Source organism: Dipodomys ordii, unplaced genomic scaffold (genome assembly GCF_000151885.1).
Source record: "Dipodomys ordii isolate 6190 unplaced genomic scaffold, Dord_2.0 Scaffold43, whole genome shotgun sequence".
In the NCBI taxonomy this organism is placed as follows: Eukaryota; Metazoa; Chordata; class Mammalia; order Rodentia; family Heteromyidae; genus Dipodomys; species Dipodomys ordii.
The window spans coordinates 5,503,797-5,522,252 of record NW_012267259.1 but is presented as its reverse complement, the minus strand read 5'-3'; the positions used below and the strand labels follow the sequence as shown (position 1 = coordinate 5,522,252).

General features: G+C 37.7%; 1 protein-coding gene across 1 annotated transcript; it reads right to left on the bottom strand.

Annotated features, from left to right (window-relative positions):
* Positions 1 to 305: 305 nt before the first annotated feature.
* On the bottom strand, positions 306 to 3,966 carry Dynap (dynactin associated protein). The gene is made up of 3 exons (XM_013018890.1): positions 3,907 to 3,966; positions 1,525 to 1,608; positions 306 to 743 (listed from the first exon to the last, which is right to left on the bottom strand). The coding sequence occupies exons 1-3, from the start codon at positions 3,964 to 3,966 to the stop codon at positions 306 to 308; spliced, it is 582 nt and encodes a 193-aa protein (XP_012874344.1).
* Positions 3,967 to 18,456: the final 14,490 nt, after the last annotated feature.

Genomic DNA, 18,456 nt, shown 5'->3' with positions numbered 1-18,456 from the left:
CTCTAGCGGCCCTTACCTGAGTCTTCCTCTATCCGCCCATTTTCATTGTTCCCTGCACTTGGCAAAAATCTTGGAAACAAGGGGCCATCATTTCAAGGATATCTCAGTTGATGCTGATGACCTATTTTTCTCAGAGATCACACAGTGGGCTCAAGGATTGAACGAGAGGAGCAAGAACTACCTCCCCCTACCCTTGTGTCACAGTCTTTCAAACCCCCTGGCACAGCAAAAAGATGTTGGAAGAACTGGAGCATGTCTTCTTTAGGGTCAGGGTAGCCATCTGCCTGGTGGAGGATTTTGAGTGCCTAAAAATAGTCATCATCAATTTCAATTATGGCCTCGTGTTCTGTAGTTAGGGTGCTAGTTGTAGTTGGAGTCGATGTTGCTGCATTGGTAGACGAGCTTCGGTTGTCCCGGGGGGTGGGTGGTGATGAGCTCTCCTCAGGTGTGGGCGAGCTCTCCTCAGGTGTGGGTGAGCTCTCCTCAGGTGTGGGTGAGCTCTCAGGTGTGGGTGAGCTCTCAGGTGCAGGTGATGTGGTTGGTGGGGCAGGAGGAGGGGTAGAAGCAATGCAGTCAGTGGCCGGGCTGGACTTCGCATCTATGTGAACGATGACGGTGGTGTTGCTGGTGGGTTTACCGAAATAGCCAAAATAAAAGACCAGGGCTGTAATGGCTGTGGCAACGAGACAAGCCAGCAGACACGCCAGAAATGTCTTCCACAGTGAACACGGATTTGCTGCAACCTGCAAAGGTTTATGAAAAGTGACTGCTCCAGCAGATTACATGGGAGTGACGGTTAACAGATTTGAATTAGAAGACTAATATGTTCATTATTTCAAATGCCACAATAAATATACAAATGTCTCCTTTCTCCTTAATTTTTCTCTCTCTTTCTCTCTTTTACACACATACAATGCACAGACTTATGAGGAAAAAATACCCCAATATTTCTCCCTTTGTACTAAAGCAATAAGGCTTTGTCTTTAAAGTATTGCCTTAGGACTATATTATATTATTATCAGCTACTAACATCTCAGTATAAATTGAATTATCTAATTAGTTCTAATGAGTAGAAAAATAATAGAAGGACATATTAAGGCATTTAGATTGGTTATCTTCAGGTCGTAGAAAATGGCAGAGAGTTACTATTTCATTCTTTTTTTCTTAATGTAATTTCACAGTACACATTGAGATTTAATCACTTAAAATTATTCATTAAATAATTTTTACCTGTCAAACACAAACAAAAAGAATTTCATTGGATATTTGATACATAAATAATAAGACAAAATGGGAAGAAAAAATAGAAAAATAAATAAAATAGAAAATCAGTGTTTCTGTGGAGCAGGATCATAGAGAGATGGAAGGGAGCATTATACTGTTGGGGACCGTAGGCCCCTGATATCTGCAGGAGCTGGGGCTCTCAGGAGACCTGCAGAGATGCTAATGGAGAAGGCCTGCCTGGCTGTTTTTCCCTTAATACAGAGAATGACTGGCACTGTCCATCTCGTTCCCAAACCTTACCATCTGTGGCTGGAATATCACATTGTGGGATCTACAACCACAGTGAGTTCCTTCATTTGAACAGCAGCATGACTTCATGGACAGCTGTACAGAAAGAAGCACAGAAAGAAATGAACAGACAAATTCCTATTTTTAAGATTGAGGAACGTTTAGCTGGGTATGGTGGCACACATCTGTAATCCCAACACTAGGAGAAGTTCTGAGGCAAGACTGGCTATATAACAAGACCTTGTGTAAAAAAAGATTCTTAAAAAAACTAAAACAAAAACACATTAAATTTTTCTTTTCAAAATGAAAGTTTAATCTCTCCTACAATGTAAGAATACGAGTATAAAATATGATCCCATCAAGAGTTAAATGCAGAAATAACGAAATCAAAAGAGAATCTGAAACTACACACAAATACAATATACAAATAAAAATATACAAATACAAGTTCGAAGTCAAATGATCAGAGAAGGAATATAAAGTGATCATCTCAATACATGCTCTGGTATCATTTCACAAATCTAGCATGTAGTCCTGACAAAAGGAAATAAAAGAAACAAGTCTCAATACACTTCAAATAAAAAGAAAGAATAGTCCCTAAGCATGCTAAGGAATACTTGCATCAGAAGAATGGCCAGTATCATATCTACCAGGGAAGTAACTGGGTCATTCCTCTTCAGTAAAGAAAAGCAGAGATTGCCTCCTACCTCTACTGAGAGATGTTTTCCTGGAAGTACTAGACCGAGTACACCAATCAGAAAAACATACAGACAAAATCATTATTTGCATCAATCAGAAAAACATACAGACAAAATCATTATTTGCAGATGATATGATTTTTCTACTAACAGAATCCCAAATAACCAACAAATAACCTATCAAAAGCAATAAGAGGTCATTAATTTGGCCAGTCATCAAACTGAGATAGAAACTCATAAAAGCAATTGTGTTATGGATTATGTGTGTGTTGCTTATTCACAATAGTGATAAAATATATAAAACAGCAAAGCATACAAAATGCCATAGAATTCATGTTAAGATAACCATAAAACTTTATCAAGTAATGAAAAGGTAACGTGAATAAATCTCCTAAAATGAAAACTTCCAGTAGTCTAGCCTGTCAGTTTTCTGAATTTAAATTAGTGTTTTTGTATGATTTCTGGAGGAAATGTTAAGAAATGTGACAAGAATTTTGTGTGTCAAAAAAGCCCACCAAAAGGATGGAAATAGATTACATGAGGGAAAGCAGTATCAGTTGTGATTCTCTCTGGACAGGATGATGAGTGATTTGTTCCTTTTCTTCTCTGAAATTTTCCGTGTTCTCCAAACTCTCTAAAATAAGCATAGAATACTCACATAAGAACTATCCCAAAAAAGCATGTTGAGCCTCTAATTTTGATGCTCTAAGTTTCCAGTTGCCTATCCAAATATTGAAAAGTGGAAAGTTCTAATCATTCCTTCATTTTGTTTACAATCTCAGAACTTTCTCTTGCTGTCTGTTTATTTAGCACTTGGCACACATAGTAGCACACGGGTTTTCATTATTGTAAGGAACATCATAAGCCATATTCAAGGTATTATTGTGAAAAAGTAATGTACATATAATGTTGAAGTAATGCATTTTCTAATTTTCTTTGGAGTATGGGGTAAAAGTTGAGTTTATTGTCCTCTACTTGTTGAAACCCAAACAGATCGCAAATATGAAGTTCAAGAAGTTACAAAACAATTTTGATATCAAATCGTATCTTGTTTTATTTTCTCTACAACCTTAAAATTAGTCATAGAATTAATTTTCCTTTGGTAGGAACATAGTAGTCAAATGTTTTGAAAAGCAATTTCTTATAAAGGAATATATACATAAGAAACCTGAATTTGGTTTCAGACTGATACCAGCTCATTTTATAAATATGGAGACATTCATTGAATGATGAATGAGATCTTTATGGCCTTGTTCACCTGATTCTAAAAATGGGTGATCTGCACACCAGTAGAGTAGTATATCTTAAACACAGAAACCCAGGAAATATTCTCCACCATTATTACTTCAAATATAAGCAATTAGATGGATGTATTTTCATTGGGAAAAATATATAGAAAAAAATAACAAATCATTAATACTTGCTAGGTGCATGACGTTTCAAATTCACCCAAGTGTTGTATACCTTATTGTACTATAGGCTTTTGATTTACATATCAAAATTTGGACAGCGTCTAGTGCTAGCGATGTGAAAACCTGTCCTGAATACTTCTCGATTGCCTCAGTACTACAATACTGATACTGTTCATCCTGCAGAACACACACACACTCACACACAATTTTCTTAAAGGATGATTGAATGTTGACAGCAAAAGTAGTAGACACGAGCGCTCTTATACCTTATGTGCAATACTCACCAAGTCAGCATCACTTTGTTGAAGATTCATGGTATGCTGCTGCTGCTGCTTTTCAATCATTTTGAGGGTGCTGAATCTCAAATGCGGCTCCAAAAAAAAAATGGCTGTACTGTCTTTGTGAGAAATAAGGAAATACCAGATTTACACTAAATCAATCAGTGTGCACTTACTTACAATTAGTAAGTCATCTTCCAGAGAAAACTTCAACCTGAGATTGCACCATTTATGTTAGGTGGAGAAAAAATAAATAAGAATGCCTGGTGCCTTTTAAATGATCTCACTCGTATGCAGGATGCTGCACACCTGGGAAGATATAAGCCAGCTCTTCCCTTCCTTCTTTCGTGCATCTTGCTTGAAATTACTGAACTTTGATTTCTCACAGGTTAGGAATTTAGTTTCTGCTTCCGAAGAAGCCTGTAAGCCACTCCTTGATTATGAATACTGCAGATGTCTATGGCTAAGCAAACAGAAGGATTACAGTGTTGACTAATTTCAAAATTTGTCCAAAGATAAGACAATACTAAGATTACTGGATTAAGAGAAATTTAGGTGATTAGTGAGTAAAATTTACTAACCAAAGTCAGTGGCTGTATTGGATCACAAGGAAAATAAAGTATTAAAATGGTTTTAACTGAAGCAATAATAGGAGATGAAGTTTATTAGTTCATAAATGAATGAAGGAATATCCAAAGTAAATCTTGTCTGCTTCTTAGGATATTATGTCTTGCTGTAGGCTATATTTCATTGTCATTGTTTTTGATGAATCATGATCTGTTAAATCACAAATAACTAAAAATAAAATAATAGTCTGGAGTACTTTTTTACTTCTCACAGAAAAAGTTTACATGATACAATATGTAAAACTGCAGTGATGTTTACTATTAATCAGAGAGTTGATGTCTCTGTTTGACAGAGTGACATTGTAGTAGAGAATAAAGAAAACATGACTTTAAAGAACCTTCTTCATTCATTTTGTAGGCCACCCACTTTTTAGGAGCTACTGATGTGTACCTCCAAATTATCAGTAGATCTGCCTTCACCACAATGCAGAAGCCAATATGTCTTCTTGGAAATATGGACCTCCTAGACACTGTAGTATATTGAATTGAAGTATAAACTTCAATTCTCTGACCTCTTACCTATAAGTAAAATGGCTGGATTATATACTAATTCTGTTTTTAGTTTCTTGAAGAACCTCCAAACTGTTTTTCAAAATATCTATATTAATTTACATCTCCCTTTTCTCCACATCCTTATCAATCCTTATTATGTTTCTTTTTTATAATAGTTATTCTAATGGGCATGAGGTGATATCTCACTACAATTTCAGTCTTTCCCTGAGGATAAGTGATACTGAATTTTTTTTCCATAGACCTGTGAGCTATTTGTATCTTTTGATCCTTTGCTATTTTTAAAATAGGAATATTTCTTTTCCTACTATTGACTTGTCTGTATTGCTCTTCTATTTTTAATATTAGCTCCTTATCATATCTGTAATTTGCAAATATTTTTCCAAAGGTGTAGGATTTTTTTCTTACTCTGTTAATTGTTTCCCTTGTTGTACAGAAGTTTCGGGGTTTTTTGTTTTGTGTTATCCAATTTGTCTATTTTTGTTCTTGTAGTGTGTGTTTTGGGGTCATATCAAAAGTCATGGAGCTTCTCTATGTTTTCTTTTAGTAGGTTTATCGTTTTAGGTCTTCTGCTTAAGCCTTGAATCCATTTTGTGGTAAACCACGTATACTGCTTGTGCTAAAGCTGAATTTTCATGGTTCTTTGTGTCAATACTCAGTTTTCTCCAAGTTTTCTTCTTTATTCAAGAGACAGCTCTTTTCCATCTTGGGTGCACCGCACCTTTGTCAGAAATCAATTGTCCATGGTTTGTGGGTTTTAACTGGCTTTCTTGCTGTCCCATTGATCATCATATTGCTTTTTATGCCAGTATCACACTGATCTGGTTACTATAACTCTGAATCAATTTTGAAATTAGGAACTATGGTCCTTTGTTCTGTTTACCTCCAAATTATTTTAGGTAATTGGAGCCTTTTGTGGTGGTTTCACACAAATTTTTTTTGTTTCTATTTCCATGAAGAATGGCATTGGAATTTTGATAGGGATTTTTTTTCCTTAGATCACATTGAGTAACATTGACTTTTCATGACATTTTTTTTCCAACCCACAAACATGAGATACCTTTCCACATATGTGTGTTGATGTCCATTTGCCTCTTGATTAGACTGGAAGTTCCATGTTAAAGGCTTGATGACATAACTAAAATATGCAATAAACTAGTGAATGTACCTGTGGCCTAGCAAAAGTATGCTAGGTAAGCCTGGCACCCGGGGTCAATTGTTTTCTCCTTTCTCAACCTCAGCCTCCATGGATTCTAATCCTGGCTTTGTAATTGCTCATCTCGTGAGAGATGTTGAGATTATTGAACTTCCTTTGTCCCAGGAGGGAACAAAGTTGGCACTGGTAGTCATACTCCTTAGCCCAGCCACTGTTTAACCTTGAACTTCTGTCTGTCTTCCTCCTTGTTTCTCTGCTGATTCATCAGACAAACCATTCTGAATCAAAATTAAATTCATGACAAGCATGAAAGTTTATCTCAATCCTCAAACCTAAATCGGAACATTAAACTTTATGGTCTTTCCTAAGTGCTCATGCAATAAGCCGTTTTGTTCTGTCCTTAAATTTCAACTTCCACTTTGATATCAGAAATTGAAGCATTACTCCCTAGAGAAAAGGCAAGTGCTTAGGGATATTTCTTTGTTGAAACGACTGATTGCCAATTGAAATCAGCTATGAGCCATGTGGCATTAAAGTATAGCAACTAGACTATATCTAGATTTCTCATGACATTGCTTGAGCTTCATTTGCTTTAACTACAAAAGAAATAAATGTGTCATTGATCAAGATACTTATTAAATATTGTGTTAAATGGCAAGTCCTTTGTACAACTACTTAAAGATTATAAAATATTTTTAAAGAAGTACTGATGACGTTCTGTTTCTGAATCATTTTTAAAATGTCTCAGAAAAGTTAATGTATAAACCACAATTATAGAACTAGGTGTAAATCTCTGAAATGCCAACATTTCAAAGAATTCATAATGGTATAACAAAATGAAACCTGTAGCTCATAGAGCATTGATTTTGAGACCATTTGCATTTCTTGACCAGAGAGAGCCCAAGGGGGGTAAATCAACTTTGATTCTCTTCACTTGCTATATTAACTTGATAATGCCATCAATATTTCATAATTTCTCCATTAGGGCACATAGAAGAATAGGATTTTTGAAAAAAAACAGTTTTGGAAAAAGTGAGAAAAATATTGATAAACATAATAATAGAAGTAAAACACTTTTAATAAATGAAGCTTTATTATACACCTATGTACCAAAGTATTGAGTCTGGAATGAAATAGAATACCCACACTCACTAATAGTTTATACGTATAACATACAATACGATAACACATATAGTCCCTGACTTAAAGTGAGTCAACTCATGAGGTTTCAACTTGAGGATGATGTGAAAGTAGAACACTTGTCCTAGGCAAGTGTAGATGCTGACCAGGGACAGTGAGAGGCAGCTTCAGCAGTCACGTGATCATGAGCATGCATGGATGACCCCATACAATGTCCTGAGCATGTTTATAGCAAGCTAGTCTAAGCTATGGTAGGTTAGACATTAAATGCATTTTGATCTACATTATTTTCAATGTATAATGGGTTTAGCAAGCCATAAACCCACTGTAGATCTAGGAGCATCTATATGTAAGTCATTGCTTCTCTGTGAAAACATTTGGTTGTTAAATGAAGAACACTACTGTAAGGCGCTCTGGTGAGCACGTGATCTACTGTAAAAATATTATGTTCAATATAACAGATGGGGAAACCATCTCCAAGGATTTAAACAATCTTCAGATTCTAAAACCAAACATGACTGGACAGCACAAATTCTCTGTCTGCTCCAAACCAAAAAACCTATGTGAAACCAGAAAATACATTCATTTCAAATGGGCTTCTAACCAACAAATCACCTGGAACACATACTGATATAAATAATATATAAGATATCTAAGCTTTCTGGGATTTCTTTTGTACATGTGTTAAAGCAATTTTCTGAAGCCACTATTTAAAAAGTCAAAGGAAACCCATGCATTCATTCATAAAACAGATTCATTGTGTCATTTTAAATCTTTATAAACTTTAATTTCTTATTTAATGCCCCCAATGTACTGTCCTACTTCTTTTATAACTTTGTCATTCATTTGTGAGGAATCTGATTCCATATACCTTTTTTTTTCTATTAGAAAGCACAATTGCCTGTTTTATAGGTAATTCAAAAAAAGTACAGAAAATGATCATCTAGCTACTATTGAAGTGTTATGTATTCATTTCATACTTTTAAATAAGACCTAAGGATGTTTATCTTCTTTGTTTTTGTGTGTTATGATTATATAGTAGTGTCTTATATAAAATTAGAATAGTTTGCTGGGAGACAGTGGCTCCTACCTGCAATCCTAGCTACTCAGAAGGCAGAGATCCAGAGAGTTGTAGTTTAGAATTAGCCTTCATAGAAAAAGCCATAAGACTCCATCTCTAACATAGCAAAAAGCAAGTCTGGAGGTGTGGTGATGTAGCACCATAAGTTCAAACCCAATCTTTGCAAATAAATATAAACTAGCATAGTTTATTTACCTCTGCTATCACATTTAAGCATGCAGATTATCTAAACATAGAGTTAATTAGATTAAAAGCTGTTGATAAATGTGGTCAAATTGAAGACAATTACATCAGGTAACACTGTCATTAACAAGATAACACTACTGTTGTACCCATTACATTTTCCCTGATTGACCACTTTGTTAATCTTTGCTAATCATGTCCCAGAAAACAATGTGTGTGTATTCATTTCCTTTGTAAGTCTTCAAATAAACATACTTAACACTCATGTTTACATTACCTGATATTCTCATTTATGGAGTATTCACATACTTATTCATATCTATATTTCAATTTATTCCTGTTTGTATTTATGACTATTCATATTTGTATTGATACCTTGTGGCAATTTCACTATTGTGACCTAATATTCTTTTTCTTTTTGCTAAGAAACATTTTTATGTATCAAGAAACCAGTGAGTTTTGTTTTGACTTTTGTATATTACATGTTGTGAATTTTTCTTTTTTTTTAATTTTAATTTTAATTCTTTGTGAACATACTGTACAGAGGGGTTACAATTATATGGGCAAGATAATGAGTACATTTCTTATCAAGCATTGCAGCCTCCTCCTTTGTTTACCCTTCACATCTCTTCCCAGCCTCTCCCCCCACCCCCCTCCACCCAAACCCCCCCCCCCCTTACCCCTCCACCCCTTACCCCCCCCTACCCCCCCACCCCCGCACCAAAGTTGTAAAGTTCGTTTTCGACATGACAACTTATACTTCTCATAGTTGCAATGGGTCCACCTGTATCCTTAAACGACTTGTTTTCCCCATCTCCTCCACAAATTATACCGACATCAAATATAGTGAAAGCAGGGGTTATACTGTGGGGGAGGGACATGTTGTGAATTTTTCTAGTAGTTTCTTTTTCCTGCATCCTTAGTAGTTACACTTTAATTTTCATCAATTGACCATTAGTATATTTAAAATCAATTTCTGCTAATACTCTTTTATTTAACCAGTTTTTCTCAGAACCTTTGTTATGTATTGTTTTCTTCTATGTCAATCCATTATTGCCTTCCCAGAGTGCATGAGGTTGTTCAAATTTTTATAATTTATCTTAATTATGAGTCAGCTTAACTATTTACTCAAGAGCCAAAAACAATTAAAAGCTGTTTGGGGACACTGGTTACTACATACAGGACATAAATATTTTGACAATCTTACATGGATATCCCTATTTCTATACTTATTTGTGTTTCAGGAAATAGGTCTGTATGTACTGTAGCTTACACTTAGGTGGTTATTCATCTGGCCAACATCCAGATATATTTTGATGTCTGCTATTCACACTAATTTGCCATATTCCTGTCAAATATGGCTACTTGGCATTTGACAAATGTCCTTCCTTTTGACATTGTCTCTCTCTCTGAAACAGTTCCATGCTTTAATTACCATCTGCCTTTCTGCATTTTTATCCTGTGAATATTAATTCTCTCTTTGAAGGTATTGTATTCCCAGGTTAACTAGGCACAGCAATTATAATTTAAAACATTATACTATTAGTTCCTCAAGGGTGGGGACCAGGTGTATCATTTTAAGTGAATTTCCTGAATGATTAAGTGTCCAACTTCAAAATTTACAAGAATTTAACTAATATGGGATGAGTAACTGGTAAATTACTGGTTTGTGGTTACCAAGTTCCATAAATATTTAGTTCATGATAATTATAAAGAACCTCTCCTTTGAACACTTATGATCACTGAGAAACCGCAAGGGTACAAGTTAATTAGGGCACATAAGTATTGGGTATCATTTTTGAAGTCTAACAATGCTATCCACCCTACGTGTTTCCTTAGAGGGAAAGTTCCAGACTTTTCATTTCTGCCACCTTGCATCCTCTCACATGGCTATGTCTCCCTTGTGCTAATGAAGCCGCAAATGAAGGGCTACATGCCCGTGACAACTGAGCCAAGAACTTGGGTGACCATGACCTCGAAGTTACACCACATTCTAGAACTATTCCATCCAAAAATGACTCAAGCAGTCTACTTTCATGTATTCAGGTGAGTTAGGGAAAGAGGAAGGATAACTATATTAGTTAAACTATTAGATTTTTTCTAGAAATTCATCAAAAATATAAAGAATGATAAAATAATGATGTATCATATTGCTATAATTTCTCCTTGTTATACTCATCAGAACAAAGAGAAATTATAAAATCAATTGAACCCTCAGTTTACAACTCTTAGCTAATATCCCCTACTCCTAGAAATAGCCAACATCCACATTTATCTGCTTACCCTACCTCTATTTTTCTGTATACCTATTCTCCAGGTCTGTGCTGCTTCAGAAATATCTAATGAAATATACTGATGAAAGTCTAAAATCACATGCTTCTAGACTTGCTCTTATTTTATGTTATTCTTTTTGTTAGAATAATACTATTGTAGTAAACATCTAGTCCACATTTCCTAGCAGTTCTTTGGGCCATTTACCTAGGGATTATGCTTGTCTTACAAGGTATGTGCATTTCAAATTTGCTGGAAAATTACAAAATAATTTCCAGCTTATTCTTTTCTGCCTTTCTTACCTATAATGTGCACTAATACCCATTGGTGCTGGATCACTGGGAGGGTTTCAGACTTTCAGATTGTTTTAAACAAATTTTCCAATTCCACAGGTATAAACTATTTCAATGTAACTGAGAAATCTACATGACTCTTGTCATTAATGAGGCTGAGTGTCTTCAAATGAGATGTTCATTGGTCATTTGTATTTCCTTGCAACATGATATGGAAGTCCTCAATCGCTAGAAGTCCTGGAGCGTACCCCAGACTAGGAAAGCTCAGACTCCTGCGAGCCACTTAGAAATGCCGAAGTGACTCTGAAATATTACACACTGGAGACTCTGACGGTTTGATTATTTGCAGTAATTCAGCAAACCCAGCAATTATTTACCAGCCTGAGATTCCTTTGTGACAGCAGCGCACTGGTCCAGGGACAGACAGCTTCTCCCTTCTCTGAGAAGATTGATTTGTGTAAATAATAAGTGTGATCAAAGGAAGCATGTAGAATCGTAAGGGGAAAATTTCACCAACAGGAAAAGGGAGCAGGAAAGAATGATATAACGGAAACCAAGAACAAATTAAAAACAACTAAAATGATCAAAAAGAGACAAAGGTGCAATGATAGATGGATTAAAAATAGTAATAAGGTTAAGGGAAACAGTGAGGATTCAGGTATCACATAGAAGGTGAGGCTCAGGGACCCAGTAAAATGAGCTACAACCTCCCCAGTATTCATACCCAAGGCCAGATTCATCATCCACTCTACACGTGTGACCTTTCGTTTCCATTACACGCTTCCCTCAATTTACTGTCTTCCTTCTTTTATCACCGTTTAATTAGCTTGTGAAACATCTGGCTTGCCACTTAAATTTACTTTAGCTTGAAACTTTTCCCTGCCCTTTCCTCTTTTCCCTTCCTACTACTTTTCTTTTTCATTCACTAATTACTCCAAACATCAAGCAAAGGCTATGTGTGGGGTTTCTTTGCCTGGTGATTTGCCAGGGCTGAACATTCATTCCTTGACTTTGGATCTAGGCCTTTTCCCTTTGCCATTTCCACCACGTCAGCTCTTGGGTGATCTCAATTGCCTGCTACTGAATCCTTCCATCACGTCTTGTTGCTCTCCAGTGTGTTTTACACACGGTGCCTGGGATAATGGTCCCAAGTGCAGGTATAAGGATATTCAGAGGACTGTTATTAGTAAATATGGACCATATTCTCCCATTTATTTTCTCCATTCTCCATTAGTCTATTCCACTTTATGTTTCTTTATGTTAAACTCAATTATGTGAAGACACAATTTCGAATGTGTTGATTATGCATCCTTTAAGACCAAAATCCATTATGGATCCCTGTATTATCTGAAACACTATAAAATAGATGGATTTAAACTCTCATATATGTGGCATATATAGTGTATTACTATATGAACGCTTCTCTTTGGCCTCATTTTGTGATGACTTTGAAGAATATATAAAAATAAAATCACCTTCTAGAGAACAACCACAAAATGACAGGATATGCTGTCTTTGGAAGAAAAATGTGAGAATCTATGTTCTAGAGCATTCCCTGAACAAGGGAATTTACCATGAATTCTTTCCCCTTCCTAGTAGCTGCAAAGCCCACTTCAAAGATGAAAATGTCCACGGTCTGCCTCTTGTCCTTGTGTTCTTATTGAGTCAGAAACGTGTTCTCGCCAGCCATTACTACTGCAGATGGGTGTCCTGTGGTATTAGTTTGCAACTGCTGCTGTAAGAAGTAGCCACACACTTGGTAGCTTAAAATAAATGCCTTGGGTTTCCGTTCAGGAGATGAGCCTTGCTGAGATCAAGTCAAGCAAGTGTGTGCACGTCTTCTGGAAGGCCTGGGGGACCACCCCAGAGATCACCTGCATGCCTTGGCTTGTGGCTCTTTGCGTCACCCCTCTAACCTCTTAGCATTGACCACTAACCTTGACTCTTCTACCTCTCTTTCCTGGTAACAAATGGACAGTGGTATATTCAAAACCAATCTTTGCATTTCAAGAATCGTTGATTTTTAATTAGCATATAGTAGTTGTACAAAATAGGGGCTTCGTTGTGATATTTGATAATTCATGTAAAATGTACTTGTATCATATTAACCCCCTCTGTTACTGGCTTTATTCCTCTTCCATTTTTCCCCTCCTAAGCCCCCCAAAAATCTCTTTTATTTTCAAGTCCTTTCGTTATTTGACAACACTAAGCTTTGAACTGAGGATCTCATACTTGCTAGGCAAACATTCAACTACCTGAGCCATATTTCTACCCCTTATTGATTTAGCTGGTGTGTGTGTGTGTGTGTGTGTGTGTGTGTGTGTAAGAGCTTGTGTTTTTGACCTGGACAGGTTTTAACCACAGCCCTCCTACCTACTCCTTCTGTGTAGGTGGGATTACAGATACAAACCACCATGCACAACTTGTTCGTTGAGATGAGGTCTCACTACCATTTTTGCTTGAACTGTCCAAAAATCATGATCCTCTTTATCTCTACTTCTCGAGTAACTTGATTACATGCTCAGCCTTATTTTATGTATAATTCTCCCCAAATTCCACATAGAAGAGAGAACATGGTAATTTGTCTTTATAAATTGGCTTATTTCATTGAACATAATGACCTCCAGTTCTGTCCACTTTCCTAAAAATGGCATAAATTTATTCTTTCTGGTTGAATAAACTCTATTGTGTATACACACTACATTTTCTTTTTTTGTGGGGGGGGGGTGTCCGGTCATGGGGCCTGAACTCTGGGCCTGGGCGCTGTCCCTCAGCTCTTCAGCTCAAGGCTAGCGCTCTACCACTTGAGCCACAGCACCACTTCCGGCTTTTTTCTTTTTGTTTATGTGGTGCTGAGGAATCAAACCCAGGGCCTCATGCATGCAAGCCAAGCGCTCTACCACTGAGCCACCTTCCCAGCCCCTGCACTACATTTTCTTTATCTGCCTACTCACTAACAGACACCTAATCAGAGACCATAACTGGATACCATCTTTCTCGTTCACAAAATGCACACCCAGCCTTGGCTGTTTTTGCTGGCTCTAGCTCATCTCTCACCCTCTAATTACTGGCAATCCATGGCTCAGGAGATAGATGATCTCTCAGCTCTACTCTTAGGCCTTGTGTGAGCTCATTTGCCCTATGATATTAAACACCATCCAAATTTGATGACTCCCGAATTTCTACCGGAAAATCTAGGATTATCTTTTAAACCTCTGACACTTATAACTTCCTACCAACAACTTTACTCTCATGTCTAACAAATAAATCATACTTCTATGTATATGAATGAGTTGCGCATGCAGTCTCTCAACACCCACCAAAACCAATCTGTTTCTGTTGTGAGTGTCCGCCATAAGAAAGATGGGCTTCCAAACCCAAAATTTGGTGTGAATTCTGTGATTAATTATTTAAATGTACAGATTTTCCACATCACACGAGCCAGGTGACAATCAGATCTGAAAGTGACCACAGAGACAGAGGAAAAAGAGGCACTGACTGTTATTGTGATTAAAGACTTGAGTTGGCAAAATATGGTATTTGCAGGGGACTAGTGAAATGCTGTAATTCCTTAGGAAAACTAACTCAGAGTCCAACAACATGAATACCAAGAAACTAGAACTTGAGAGACATGACAAGAGACATACAAGGGAGGGGCCCTACAATGAAAGAGAAAAAAGGGGAGAATAAAGTCTAGTTTTCAATGCATGTCCTTTGGAAATAAGAAAATCGAGGAGCAGGACTGGGTTGGAAGGGAGGAGGGAGGATGATGGATTTGCTAAACGATAACTCCCTTGTACAACTACTTAAAGATAATAAAAATATAATTAAATAAAAAGAGTTGGAGGGAGGTTTTCTGCACATAGGTGGACTGGAATGGCTCAAGCTTCCTGCTGGTGCCAACAGAGGGCGCTCTTAGTCTTTCCCATTCGCTTACCCAGATAGGGATCAGAAAGAAGAGGCTGTCAATTCTTCAACTTCAAAAAACAAATAAAAAATCCATTTGACTATAGCCTCAAAGTTGATGCTTGTTTTACTAAATGAAAACGCTATCCTTTCTACCTGTATAAAAATAAAGCATGTGATGTTATCCTTTTTTTCTCCTATATCCCTCAGTCCAGCGGTCAGTAAATTTCACAGTCGTATCAGCAAATAAACCCCCAGTCCTTGAGTTCTGACCAATACGATATGGACAGAAATGATGCTAGCCTGGTCCCTAAGTCTCCTTGACATCTTCCGTAACTTATCCCTGACCTCATTTACCAGCCAAACTCAGAGAAGAACAAACACTAAACCATGGCAGAGTCATGCTTGTAGAAGGACCTTGGCTCCCTCAATAACTGTATAGAGAGAAGACACACCACCTCCACAGTCCCCTCTTTCTCCTCCCAGTGGCCAGTGATGCCAGCAGGAAACTGACTCTTCTTAACTCAGTTTTCCTCTAAATATCAGTGGCTTATTACAGCAATAATCCTGATCAACAAATGTATTTCCTTTGTGTTTGGGAGAATTACGAAGTACCAGTAAGATAAATAGCTTAGCCAGTTAGGACACAAATTTCACAAAAGAAACGTCAAATAGAATAATAAAGTAAGGTAAAATAAAGTAAAATGAATAATAATAAAACAGGCGAGGTGGATGGATTTCAAGTTAGATGCTCTGCACCTATACCAACACACACAAGAATGCGAGTGAATTTTGAGAAATGATGTCTGTCTTTAGTGCCTTGATTGTGGTGTTAAGAGGTATACATAGGTATTACGTTAGATGAGTATGTTGCAGTAAATAAATAACCATTCCATGATGCTTGGGTAAATATCTTTTTAAATATGCAGCCCCCACACCACCTCCACCGCCACCATCCTCCACGAGCTTTCTCGCCACTCACTGCGTTCATTTCATTCTCTCCTAACTGATCTGCTGGTTTCTGTGCTTGGCCCCTTGTAGTCTATGCAGGCGCAGTGGCATCATTACTTCTATGCTATTGCTCTTTTGAAAATTCTCCCGGATGGATTCCCATTTTACTTAGAGTGTAAAGTTCCCTGCAGTGTGTCTCCCCATCCCTTTCTTCTCTGACCCCCCCTCTCTTTCTCTCTCTCTCTTTCTGCTCATCATGCTCAGCACTTCCCATGGCTACCCACAGCCTAGAAAATCGGGCCCCAGTTACTCTGAAGTTGCTTCATTCAGCCTCTTTTTCTTCTCCACAGCATTCATCCTCATCCAAAAGTGTATAGATTTCTTAATTGTTTAGTTGTTGGTTTGTTTATTGTCTGTCTCATTCACTGCGTGCTCCATGAGGGCAAACTATAACAATATCTGTCACGTAATAAGCAATCAATGATTATTTGTTAAATTTATGAATGGATGAGCTAGATCACAGAGTGGCTGATTTGGATCAACACCTTCTGTACAAATATTTCATTGGTAGTCAGACTATAGCTGATGCACATTCAGAGATATTCTAGTGAACTCCCAGCCACCAAACCTATTCAAGACCCCATCATCTGGAAACAAAGAAACACAACGAGGGTCTACTGCAGCCTTGAGTCCCTCTTTGTTTATTTTTATTTCTTTACTCCTGTTTTTAGTGTGGAAATGTTGAGTGCTCTGTCCCTGCTCCCTCCGCGCCTCTCCCCACTTGTACTAGCCACAGAGGAATCCATCCCTGTCTTGTGCTCACTACACATGGCATGAGTGGGCCCCCTGAATCCGGATTGACTCTACCATGAACAGTCATGTGCTTTTCTCCCCAAGATTGTTTGTGATTGTGGAGTTGGGGGGGGCCTGGGGAGATCAACGAGTTGGGGGGGAGGAGATCAGTGAGAGGAAAGGAGGGGATCACATTGGACTTAAAGTGGAGGCGGTGGTCTAGACTAATTGAGGAGATGGTGACGCCTGAAAGAATATGGATAATGGGGGGAAAGCGAGAGACTAAGAAGTTCTATGGATGTCCAAGAAGTAAAGTGGAAAGCTAGAAAAGGGCTCTCAGAAGAAAAAAGTGCTAGTAGTGAGTATAAACCTGAAATCCATACTTTCAGTATAAATCCACCAGTTATTCTTAGAAAGGATCTGGGGTGGAGCTGTGGGTTAGTAGCATCTGGACGGCCACTATCTACCTATAAAGTGGGATATTCCGTAGTTTTTAAGTTATTAGAGGATTGTGAAGATGACGAAAAGACAAGCGGGAGATAAGAATGAGTAAGTGTCAAAGAGAGTGCCAAGGAGCTGCGTGGTGATCATTACAAGGAAGAAAAGATGGAGGAAATGACAGGAGCCTCAGATGACCTGTGTTTTCATGAGGAAAATTGAGGAATGCCTTGTCACCATGACAGGGAGCTAAAATATTTGCCTTCTTGTCACCTCTTGCCCCATTGCTACCTGGTTCTGACTACAATACATCACCAATGATACGAAACCATGAGACATCAACACTAAAGATGACAGCAGGGGTGTTATCCTATGGAAACCACAGAATCCAAGGGGAAAATGATGGTTTCGTCCTTGTTTGAGGAGACTGAAGGTAATGGTAACGAGGATTCCATGGAGCATTGTTGGAAAAATAAGCAAGAAAGCGAGAGATTGAAGGATGACCTAGGAAAGAGAGAGTAGAGAGCAGGGACAGGACTGAGGACAAGAACAGACGCCCAAAGGAATTTGCTGAGCTCAAGGTTCCAAGGAACCTTCTGGTTAAAGTGGTCCAATGCTAGACAAGCTGAGACCTGATATCTCAGGCTCCAAGTGGTAAGACACAGGTAGGAAGGAATACAACCAAGTCTAATTCCGCACACGTAGGCACTCTTTCCTAAGCCTGCACTGTGAGTTTGGCACTATGTTAAACACCAGGGATTAACATTTGTACATCTGGAAAATTACATGCACAAGTTACATTATAGTTTCAACAAGCATAATAAATATAATTACCAATCTCCCTAACACGTGGTTTTATTGCTAGTTTTAGAGGTTATAGAACTGGCCCAGAGGTAGAAACTCTCAAAAGCAAATCAGAAGCAATTAATAAAAAGAAATAAATGCTCATAATTTCTTCACCATCTGTTAAGAAATGGACTCTTCCTGCTCCTTCAGAAATCTAGTTCTCAAACTTCCACCGATGAGTATTCTGAGTGGCAATGGGACTTTCTTGCTTCAATTCTAGAATCCTGACCAAGTGTCTTAGCTGGAGGTCAGATCTGTGCAACTGTTACCAAGGAAAATCTTTCTAGAAAAAAATGAGAACTATATTCAGTATGTACCGCCCATGGAGCTATTTGTAATATGCTGGTGATAAGCCATTTGTTT

Coding starts and splice junctions, on each gene's coding strand:
- Dynap (XM_013018890.1), bottom strand. CDS start 3,966: ATGATTGAAAAGCAGCAGCAGCAGCATACCATGAATCTTCAACAAAGT. Junction 1,609..3,906: donor AACAAAGTGATGCTGACTTG/GTGAGTATTGCA, acceptor CTTTCTGTACAG/CTGTCCATGAAGTCATGCTG. Junction 744..1,524: donor TGATATTCCAGCCACAGATG/GTAAGGTTTGGG, acceptor AAACCTTTGCAG/GTTGCAGCAAATCCGTGTTC.